The 11,747-nt window shown below is 40.2% G+C and overlaps 1 protein-coding gene across 5 annotated transcripts; it reads left to right on the top strand.

Annotated features, from left to right (window-relative positions):
• Positions 1 to 6,426: 6,426 nt before the first annotated feature.
• LOC116582952 (spindlin-2) lies at positions 6,427 to 8,348 on the top strand. 5 transcript variants are annotated; one of them, XM_032330831.1, is made up of 3 exons: positions 6,427 to 6,698; positions 6,734 to 6,788; positions 7,404 to 8,348. In XM_032330831.1, exon 3 carries the CDS (start codon positions 7,406 to 7,408, stop codon positions 8,180 to 8,182), a length of 777 nt encoding a protein of 258 aa, XP_032186722.1. In that variant the 5' UTR covers positions 6,427 to 6,698; positions 6,734 to 6,788; positions 7,404 to 7,405; the 3' UTR covers positions 8,183 to 8,348. The 5 variants fall into 5 exon arrangements, with proteins under 5 accessions (XP_032186722.1, XP_032186723.1, XP_032186724.1 ...); XM_032330830.1 differs by having other exon boundaries at positions 6,428 to 6,698; positions 6,734 to 6,800; XM_032330832.1 differs by lacking the exon at positions 6,734 to 6,788.
• The last annotated feature ends 3,399 nt before the right edge of the window (positions 8,349 to 11,747 follow it).

Below are 11,747 nucleotides of genomic sequence, written 5' to 3'. Positions count from 1 at the left end.
TAGAAACAATTGCAAAGTACCACTTTGGAATGCCAAAAGTCTTCTTTCCTATCTTAGAGATGACAATACATTTCCTAAGAACCCATTTCCTTTATTTATAGTAGAGAAGTAATGCACATCCTAGCACACCCATAAGGGTTATTCCCTCTCTCCCAGATTAAAATTGTGCCGCAACTCAACATAATGTTTTGGTTGAGGTTTCAGAATACTGATAAATAAAATCCTTTTTCTTTTTGTAAGTTTGTAACCATTTGAGAGAAAAGCATAATAATTATACAAATAGAGGTCAAAATACCACCTTTATAATTGATAAAAGCTGAATTGGAGGACATGCTTAACTATGAGACCACAAGGGCTTCCTCATACTTCATCTAGTCATAGGCAGAACTGAATAACTGCAGGCTTCCATGATAGACAGGTACCCCTGGCTTGCAAAACTTATTCTGTGTTTGACTATAAATTGGATTGCATCTTCTGCCTGAAAGAGATAAATCCTAGAGACAACTCAAATGGTTTCTCACATGTCCAACTCCTAGCAAACTTACCAATTAAAGAGTCATTGGGACATATGAGGCCAGGGGAGTGAGGGTCCTATTTGACAACTATTACACATAGACCTGGTAGGAGAATCAAAATGAAATGTCTTTTAAAAATATAATTGCTTACTGAAGTACATAATTGACACACTATGTTAATTTCAGGTGTACAACATTTTTGTAAATATTCTGAAATAATCACCACACATAGTTACAAAATTTTTTCCTTATAATGAGAACTTTTAAGATCTACTCTCTTAGCTATTAAGTATGCATTGCAGTACGTTAGATATAGCCATCACAGTGTGCATTACATCCCCATGACTTATTTATTTTATAATTGGAAGTTTGAAGATTTTGAACCCTTTCACCCATTTTGCCCACAATTTCTTAACTTTGTGTAGTTAATATACTGAACATAATTTTCAATGGGTTATAGTATAGGGGATTAATATTCTAATATTTTAAAGTATTTTCATTTAAAATATAAATATATTTGTATTAATATATTTATATTACATTATTAATATATAATATATAATTAATTATATATGGCTATATAATACATGATCATATATAAGTATATTATATACTTATTTATATTACATTATTAATATATAATATATAATTAATTATATATGGCTATATAATACATGATCATATATAAGTATATTATATACTTATATGTAATATCTATACTATATTATTAATATATTTAATATATACTTATATAATCTATCATATGTTTACTAGTTATATATCATATATTACATGCTTTATATAATATTGTGTTTTTATATATTAATATGACAATACATTATTTATTATATAATGCATATAGTGCATGTAATATAATTATCTACTAATATAATATATGTTAATATAATACACTTACATATAAATATATTAACGTATAAAAGATATATAAATTTATTATATAAAATAATATATAAGTATATATCTAAATATAAATATATGTTGTTATAATTTAAATAAAATATTAAAACTATTTTTAAAGTATGTTAATGTCCTTTTTAAAATCAATTTGAGAGGCTTCTGAGATAAACTGTGAACTGCCTAGTTCAGTCTTTAAAAAAGCAACAGCAGATATTCAAGGAGAACCTTCTTTTTTTTTTTTTTTTAAGCTAATGTTGACTGTATTTTTTTTTTTGCTTAGTTTCTTTTTTTTTTTTAATTAATTTTTTATTTTTTATAAACTTATATTTTTATCCCCAGGAGTACAGGTCTGTGAATCACCAGGTTTACAGGAGAACCTTCTTAAAGTATGAGTTTGACTTATCTGATTCCCCTATAATCCTCATACCTGCATCACGAAGAGAGAAAACTACACCACTGGTTGTCCACAGGAGTGCCTAATTAACCCATTGGCTTAAAAGAGACTAAAATGTGGATGGAAAAATACTCTTTCATTAAAATCACTTTAAATGTTAGCTAAAATACATGACAGATCACCTATTCAGTGTATAGCTGAGCTTTAAAGAGTGTTAGGAAAATCCCCAGGGGCAATGAGAAGAATTGGAAACAAAAACAGTAAACACATGACCTGATGCTTTGGCAGGTTGGAGGGAGAAGGATGTTGACTCAGTAATTAAAAATTGTAGAACAGAAGGTTAGTCCTTACCCCTGATTAAATTGGGTGTGGGGAACTAAGGTCTTCTTGCTTTTCCTTCAATTCTCCACATAACAGCTAGTGATCTTTTAAAAATATAAATGAGATTATATTTAAAACTTAAAACTCTCCAAAGGCTTCCTATTACAATTGCTATCCAATTGAATCTTCTTGCTTTACTCTGCAATGCCTAGATCAGCATTCTCAACTAGGATGGTATTGCCCCAAAGAGGAAGAAAGTTGATCCCTGGTGTGGGAGATGGAAAGACTCTTACCTCCAAAGCTCAAATGTATTTGGCAAAATGTTACTTTTAAAATCATTCTCATTGAGTTTTCTTGGATATCCCATGAGCAACACTGACATCCAGTTAATGGAAGATATACAAAATGTATGCAAGATCAGTATTACGATACCTTAGCAAACAGGTGGCTGTGATTGGAGGACTTCTGATCCATTGCTTATTCCTGATGCCATATCATGAGAAGTGGCCTATGTGTGCCTATTGGCTGTCTTTGACTATGTTTTATCATCCATGCCCTTGAGTGTAACATGGGCTTTGAGAATTAAAACAGCATATATTTAATTCTACAAAAGAATTTGTGCCAAATAATGCAAAGAAAAAATGTCAGCGATATATGAATAAATAGCAGCTAGTTATATCAAGCCGGTTAGAAGATGAGTTCACTAAAAATAACTTTAAAAAAATTATTTTTTCAGGGTGCCTGGGTGGCTCAGTAGGTTGGGTGACTGCCTTCGGCTCAGGTCATGATCCCAGGGTCCTGGGATTGGGCCCCACATCAGGCTCCTTGCTCAGCAGGGAGCCTGTTTCTCTCTCCCTCCCTCTGCCTGCTACTCTGCCTGCTTGTGTGCCTGCTCTCTCTCTCTCTCTCTCTCTCTCTGTCAAATAAATAAATAAATAAATCTTTTAAAAATAAATTATCTTTTCAATCGTTTTGCTTCCGTTGGAAAAAATAGTTTTCATATTATTTTAAAAATGTGATTATAATGATATGCATATACATTTATAATCTGTGCATGTAAATTTTATACATTATCATTTATGTAGGTAAATAAACTCCATTAAAATCCTTCAATACAGTTAAGTTAAAAGTTAGTAGCTTCCTAATTTTTAATTTAACCTCTATCTTCAAATTTTACTTATTCTTAGCCTTACATCAAGCTTGATATTTTTATATATGTATTTTTATGTATAAAGCATAGATACACATACATTTATTAAACAGACCCTTTGCCGTTTAAGATACTTTGAATTGCAAGTAATAGTAAATATAGACTCAAAATGCTTTAACTATGAAAAAAAATTTTCTATCTCATAACTTGAAGTCAGAAGTAGGACGCCAGAAATGGGTCTGATCAGCAGCTAAATGATCAAAGGGCTCAGAGCATCCCCATTCCCCCCTTTGTCATCTTTATTATGCTAGTTTTGCCCTTAGGCTGGTTACAGAAATTCCAAGGGTTATATATGGCATAGCATTCTAAAAAAATAAAAGAAAACATCACTTCCTGTTTCTCTTTCTTAAGAGGAAAGACATTTTTTTTTCAGAGCTCCCCAGCAGACATATTATTATGTTTAATTGGCCAGGATTAGCTCATATGCCAAATGCTAAACCAACCACTTGTGGGAGGAATATTACCATGATTAGCTTAGAGTAACGTTTTGGAGTGGGATCACTAGGACAACAATCTCTCTTTTTGCTTATCTTGGCTCTGATCTCTTCTCTGTGCTTCTGACATCCTTAGTCTCCAGATGATGGTAAGCTTAATAGAGCATATCTTCTCAGGTTCACTTATGTCCAATGGAAAAGATCATCTACTTCATACCAAGGAGTTTGTGTAAAATACCATTGTGCCTCATTGTCTCTGACTTGGTTGTGTGCCTACTCCTAAAACAATCACTCTAACAGTGTTTTAGTGCTCTGAAAGGTCAGACTTAAGTTGTTCAAAAGAGGAAAATGGTAGCATTATTACCAGAAGAACTGTGATGGGATGCTATGCTGCAATATCAAAAGATGTTACAATTCAACACATTTTGCTGCTTAGCATTTATATGAACCCTTCTTGTCATATATACTCATTCAAAAATGTCTCCACAAAAGTGTTCTTTTATCAAGTACTGGTGGAATGAGAATTGTTATCATCTGTTTCGAAAATATCATTGCAAGAGTAACTGTTATTTTAACTTTTAAAGCGATAGAGTAGTTTGACTGTTTTTGGTGTTTAAATAAATTGGAAAGAAAAATGTGTGACCTTTTGTTGTCTTCATTTTTCAACATATTTGTAAGATTTATTCATGTGGTTGAATGTGGTTATAGTCCCATGTATGAATATGCCAACACACATCCAGTCTACTGTTAGTGGAAATTTGGTGATTTCCAATTTAGAGCTATTACAATAGTTAAACACATATACTTTATAATAAATTATTAGGTGTTGGGTTTTAGTGATAGGAACCACTAAGTCAAGTTTTTTCATCGAAAAAACAAAAACTGGATGAAATAGCAAAAACTAAATCTGCCAACGCAACTGAAAATATAGGAATATATATAGGAAATAGTTACCCAGCTAAGATATAGGGGAGAACAGGTTCAAGAAAGAAACAAGTGAATTTGGTGAATGTTTTTCCCTTGAGGAAGTTAACCTACTGTAGAAGGAACTGTTAAAAGGTTTAGAAGCTCAGAAGAGATTATGACCTCCTGTTAAAACTAAGGATAAAGAATTTGGAGTCTTGAGCCCTGGTAAGCCCCCTTCACTTTCGGTTGGCATGTCAAGTGTGATATCCCAGGAATAAGGGTTAATAAGAACTAAATAAACCCTTATGTAAAGGGAAGTGTATCTGAAAATTCTTTTCCATAAAAAAGGATGAATTTTCATTTGCATCAGCACTAAATGAGAAACCTTTTCCTCATGTTCAGTGACATTAATATTTTAATGTTCTTTCATACTTTGATTGTTGAGTCAAGAATTTTATTGGTCACATTCTCCCTTTTAAGAAATATTTTGTTTAAGCTTATTCTGTTAACATTCATACCTGATTCAGTAACCGTTCACATGATTCAATACCTATTACATATCCATATGTTTACTGCTCTTTGGTTCATTCATTTGCTTTTTCTTGTGTTTTATTCCCTTCATTTTACATTTTAACAAATGCTGCTATGGTAATAAATTTAGTGTAAAATTTCCCCAGATACTCAAAGAACTATATCAGTATCTTAAAGAATACCCATTCTCCACTGAATTATAAAACCATCATTTCCCTAATTTTTTTGTAAAGTTGTTTTTCCAAAGCTTTCTTTTCTGATAAATGGATCATATTATCATTATGCTGGAAACATTATACTAAATCTACAGTAATGGGAGAAAAGTTAACTTGTGGTCACTGTAAAATTGACATTTATAGAATGATGACCAGACATGTAATAGGTGCTCAATAAATATTTCTCAAATAAATAAGAGAAATAATGGTTTCAAAAATATCTAATGCCTTGAGAGAATGCTTACTCTATATGGAAAAGAACAGGACATGAAACTGCATATGGAAAATTATCCCAGTTTTGTTAGAGCCTTGAAAAATGACAAAAAGAAATAATGAGTATTAATATTTTGCTCTGAGCCCTTGTGAATGGGATCTGGGATAAATTGCATTTGATTATTTTCTTCACATGAGTTTTCTGAAATTTACAGTGTTATCGTGCAAAAATTCATGTGCAATACAGTAAAAGAAAAAAAGAAAGAAAAGAAATAGGTAGAAAATTCTCTAAGAAGTAAAATCCAGGAATAAATAGTTATTTAAAAAATTACACAGAGATTGGGTCAAGATGGCAAACTGAGCACTAACACATTTTCTCTCTTTCCACCACAAATCCTTGTAAATTATAAAAACAAATTAAAAAGCCAACAGATTTATGTATAAAAATTAAGTACACAGGAGCCTGGGAAGAAGAAAGGACTAATTCCTGGAAGAGGAAAACAGATGGGGCAAGGGGCACTCAGAGGGTGGAGTTGGAGGTGAGCAGAGGGAACTAATGGGTACAGAAATGAGTAGGAGAGAGGGTCCAGAAATGGGGGAGGAGCCGGTAATTGAGAACTCCCCTAATTCTTTCCGAAAGGGCCAGGACTTTGAAACCAAGAACAAGTCTCAGGCCCAAGGCAGTGGGCTTAAAAATGGGGGGGGGGGGGGGGGGGGGGGGGGCGTAAACCATGTTTGCAGGAAGGGGAGGCCTCACTCCAGGCAGGAAGCTGCGCTACGGAAAGAGGGAGGAGACTGCGGCGGCGGCAGCGGCTGGTGGGAGCCCGATGTGGCAGAGGGGCCGCCGCCGCCGACAGGGAGGCGGAGGACCCGCGAAGCTCAGAGCTGGGATACCGCCGCCATCCTCTTCGCCTACCCAGACGCCCTCCTAGACGCGTTCCCCGCCTACGGATCCTCCCCTCCTAGCCGGGGCAGGCATCCGGCTCGTCGCCTGCTGATCCGCCTTCGGCACAGGCTCACGGCGGAGGCAGCTGCACGGAGGTGTCCGATTTGGGCACGGAGGCAGCACGGCGGAGGTGTCCGATTTGGGCACGTGAGGCCCGCGATCCGGGGCGGTGGACGCCAGGCAGGGCAAGGCCATTGGTGGGCTCCAGGATGGAGAAGGGGGATGGGGTGGACTCCTGCGGGAGATAAGGGGTGGGGGCGGGCGCCGGGTGAGGCTGGAGTCGGGGAGTGCGATGGGAAATAGGAAACGGGGGTGGCGTTAGGAGCCAGGCAAGAAATTGAAGGTGAGCCTGGGGAAGCGAGGGCGCTGAGTGCCAGGAAAGCGATCCTGGGTAGACAAGGGGCGTATGGGCAGCAGGCTGAGGCGTCCAGGGCAGGACGACAGTGAGTGCGTGCGGGTCAAGGCGGTGAAGGGATAGGCGTTTTGCGGGGGACTGAGAGTGGGCGCCAGTGGCGGGTGATGGAGGCAGTGGGTTCTGAACAAGGAGGTAGCCCGCCCGCTCCTGCAGAGTCCCTAACCCCAGCCAGCACCACTGCCGCTGCCGCCTTTCCCCGCAGCCTAAAGGAACCTGGGAGGCAGAGCACTTGGCAGGCACGCAGCCAGAATTTCCAGCACTGCTGCCAGGCTCATGGGGAAAATTTAGGTTCTGGCGCAGGGTACACAGACACATCGCTGTTGGGAGAACTTCACCTTATGTCATATTGAGTGTTTCTGTCTTATCGTTTCTCCTCCCCCTGCAGGCATGAAGACCCCCAACGCACAGGATGCCGAAGGGCAACAAACCAGGGCAGCTGTGGGCCGGGCCACTGGGTCAGCAAACATGACGAAGAAAAAGGCCTCCCAAAAGAAGCAGAGGGGCAGACCTTCGTCCCAGCCCCGCAGGAACATCGTGGGCTGCAGAATTTCGCATGGATGGAAGGAAGGTGATGAGCCCATCACCCAGTGGAAAGGAACCGTTCTGGATCAGGTGCCTATAAATCCCTCTCTTTATCTGGTGAAATATGATGGAATTGACTGTGTCTATGGACTGGAACTTCACAGAGATGAAAGAGTTTTGTCTCTTAAAATTCTTTCCGACAGGGTGGCATCATCTCAAGTCAGTGATGCAAACCTTGCAAACACCATAATTGGTAAAGCTGTGGAACATATGTTTGAGGGTGAGCATGGTTCTAAGGATGAATGGAGGGGAATGGTCTTAGCCCAAGCACCAATCATGAAAGCCTGGTTTTATATTACCTATGAGAAAGATCCTGTCTTGTACATGTACCAGCTTCTAGATGATTATAAAGAAGGAGACCTCCGTATCATGCCAGAGTCCAGTGAGTCTCCTCCAGCAGAAAGGGAGCCAGGAGGAGTTGTAGATGGCCTGATAGGTAAACATGTGGAATATACCAAAGAAGATGGCTCCAAACGGATTGGCATGGTCATTCACCAAGTAGAAGCCAAACCCTCTGTGTATTTCATCAAGTTTGATGACGATTTCCATATCTATGTCTATGATTTGGTGAAAAAGTCCTAACTGTTAGGGCAAACTTTGCCACATTTGTGAAAACAAATGTATACTTTGTAGACTTGCAAAATAATGTTGCTTTTCAGTGTATTGAAAGCTTAAGGGCCCCTGTTAACACCTCTGCCAGCATAACTGTTGTTTTGTTCTGAAAAAATACAAATTTATGTGGACATGACATGCTGTGTGTAAGGACTTTGTCATGTTGAAAAGATTGGGTGTCTTTGGTGGATGGGGCATGAAAGGAAGGGACAGCTGTAAATGCAGGCTGTGAATAAAGTTCAGCTAGTATCATAATCAGCCATCTAAAAATGGAATAGGACTTAGCTGGCCTGGTCTGGGGGTGGGGAGGAGAAGGAACTAGAGATGGGCTGTGGGGGGAGGGAGAAGGGGAGGTGACTGCTTAGGAAGAGGTGGGGGCAGGGCCAGAAATGGAGAGGCTCCCTGGGGGAGGGATGACCTAAGAAAGAGGCACCCAACTGGGAGGGGGTGGAGAATAACAGAGAGAGTGAGATCTTGGGGCTTAGAGGAAAACAGACAGAATGCCTTGAGTAGAGAGGGACACAAAGGAGCTTAGAAGAGGTCCAGAGCAAGGGGACAGAAAAGAAGAAGCTGGCAGGAATCTGGAAAGGGGCTAAAGGATACTCAAAGGGAGGGTCTATGCATGAGTAAGGAGCCAGAAGGGGAGGAACACTGAGGAAGAAAGAATTCCAAGGAGAAAGACTGACAGAGGAAGTGAGAACATAGGAAAGGAGGTGTGGGGAGTGGGGCCCATGAGAGATGGGGTGGCCCAGGAAAAAGCTGGACTTCTGGCAGTATCCACATTTTTCTCTCTGGCTCTGTGCAGAAAGGACATGACAGCTGTCAAAGAACCAAGTGGGTTGGAACTTCCCTGGAATGGCATTTTGACAGGGATGACTCAAGAGTTAAGCAGGAGCCAACTTTATACCCAAAAGGCTTTTCTTGCGTCAGGGAACTCATGCCACACCTGCCGAGTAGAATCCTAAGCCTCAGCCTAAACACACTGACCTGACACCCCGTGAGCAGGGGGCTGTGAGCAGCCTCCGTACCTTTCCCAGAGGACCCAGGTGCAGTAAATCTTGGACCTGAAGTTCTTGGTTCATTCCCCCTACACTGGATAAGCAGTTCTTGCGGGAAATGGGTCAGTGGGGTGCTCAGGACTTAAGAGATATGCCACCTTGGGTTTGGAAAGTATCCGCCCCCCCAAAAAAATGGAACTTTGCTGAACACAGGTACGGGAGTCCCCTCACTGTTCTTTCTTCTACTGCACTGTGCCTTGCCTCCCTGCAGTGGAAGGGCATCAGAGGATTGAGCCTAATGTTTCTCTCCAGGACATGGGGAGTACTTGACAGTGCATGCTTCTCTCAGCAGCTGCCTGAAACCACAGGTGGCTCCACCCACTGCTTCACTGAATGGAGGACTGCTGCCTCCAGAAGCCCCATTCAGGCTATACCTCAACAAAGCTGGCAGCTACTGACCCTTCACAGGTACTTCCTGGCCAGTCTTGCCCACCCCAAGCACACAGAGAAGCTGTCATGGAGGTTTGTGCAGCTCTGTTTCCAGGTAAGATGAATGGCATGGGGCAGTTGGGCTGTGAGTTGTGACTTTGTATAGCTAACTCCTTCAACTCTCTAGAGGGGCTGTGGTTGGTGGGGAGAGAGTGCAGTAACCCCAATAAAGTCCCTCAGAGATATGGTGCCCCAACACTATAGAGGTCTGTGTCCTCTTTTTCTCCTTCTTGCCTTTCCCCAGTCCTGCTGTGGACAGTCTCTTCAAGACCCTCTCTCTGGTTTCCCCACCCCACACTTCACTAAAATATACCCCTGCCCTAAAAGAAAGAGTTCTGGTGACCCCACTGCCCAGGCTTCCCTAATCCCATACAAAGCGGGAGGGGATGGGTATAGCTGTTGGCAAGGAGCTTCCAGAAGTTGAAAAAAGATGGTAATCCCAGGTCTCTCTCCACCCAACATGGCCTGAAATGGATTGCCTGAAGAATTATACAAGGCAAGCCCACCTTGCAGGGATTAGTTTTCTTTGTTTCATACATCACAAAATTTAGTCTAGCAAAACACCTGCAGGCCACCCATGGGCCAGTTTCAGCCAGCTGTCATGTTTTGTTTGATCCTTGTGTTTTTGCTGTTTTCTAGGTTTAAATTAATTACTTAGACATTTGGGAGATTTCACACTATAAAAAACCATATTTCTTGCCCACCTGAAAACAAAGCAATAAACTGAGGATTAGGGCCCACATTCCAACAAGGATACAAGCAGCTGGGTCTGAAGGAAGGGCTCAGCCCAATTTAGACCCTGAGTGTGCTCTCAAACTAGCCATGCCCCCAGCTGCCCTGATTCACTCTAATAAAATTCCCAGTTGTGCCCTAAAGGCATCTGCATTTGTAGCTTTGGGTCTAGACCCAGGGAGAACTGCCTAGCTCTACTTTTGGCTTAAGCTGACCCCGTTTGCTTTTTAATTCATTTGCTTTGTCTTCATCCCACCAATACTTACTTTAGGTGGGCTCTCTGCCAGGCAGTCTTCAGGTACAGGTACTGGTGATATGGTAATGCACAAAGTAAACAAATAAAGCAATCTTACCCTGGTGGAGCTTTCATTTTAGTGTGGGAGACAAGACAGTAGCCAAGATATAATAAGTGAAATGTAAAGTATTCTCAAAGTGAAAAGTGTTAAGAAAGGAAAAACAAAGCAAGGAATGGGGAATTGGAATTCCAGGTGGGAGGCTGAAATTGGACAGATAGAGTCCAAGGAGGGGCTCACTGAGAATGTGTATTTTGAGTAAAGACCAAGGCAGTGAGAGGACTGGCCCTGTGGTTGTCCAGGGAAGGAGCATTCCAGGTAGAAGGACAGCAGGGAAGGAGTAAGCCTGACATGCTCAAGGAACACTGATGATACCAGCATGGCTGGAGCCAAGTGAGCGAGGTAGAGAATATCAGGAAGTGAGTTCAGAGAGGTGATGGGGATCTGGCAGAAACTGAGAGCTTAGAGCCTTAGAAGTCCTAGAATGGAATTTGTTTTTTTTTTTTTGCTAGGGTGATGATGGGAGACATTTGAGTATTTTTCAGCATAGGCTCGACATGATTTCCCTCATATTTTAACAGGAGCACTCTTGTAACTCTGGAGAGTTGTCTGTTTGGACTTCAAAGAAGAACAAAGGTAGGTCATGTACATCAGGGAAACAGAGTAGAGACATGAAAATAGATTTTCACATAGAAAATTTGAAACTAAGAAAGATGACATCATTTTCTTTAATGATGAAAAGATTTTATTTGACAAGTATTTCAGGATTAATGTGTTTTCTGTTTTCCAATAAGTAAATTTTAATCCCTTTATTACATATTCTCCTCAAATTTGAAATGGAAAACATTTAAGACTCCAATTTGGAAAATATCATTTGTAAGACAATAAATGGGAATATATATGGGAAATGGGAAAAAAAGTTTCCTTAAGGCAGAAAATCCACAAATCCTGAAATATTTGTTAAATTTGATTTTATAGAGTTGAATGTTTCTAATTTCTGGAATCATTCTCTAAAAAGTGAGG

Source organism: Mustela erminea, chromosome X, assembly GCF_009829155.1.
Source record: "Mustela erminea isolate mMusErm1 chromosome X, mMusErm1.Pri, whole genome shotgun sequence".
In the NCBI taxonomy this organism is placed as follows: Eukaryota; Metazoa; Chordata; class Mammalia; order Carnivora; family Mustelidae; genus Mustela; species Mustela erminea.
This window is presented reverse-complemented; position numbering and strand designations above follow the sequence as displayed.

Excerpts from the sequence above, each read along its gene's own strand:
- LOC116582952 (XM_032330832.1), top strand. The coding sequence starts at position 7,406 with ATGAAGACCCCCAACGCACAGGATGCCGAAGGGCAACAAACCAGGGCA.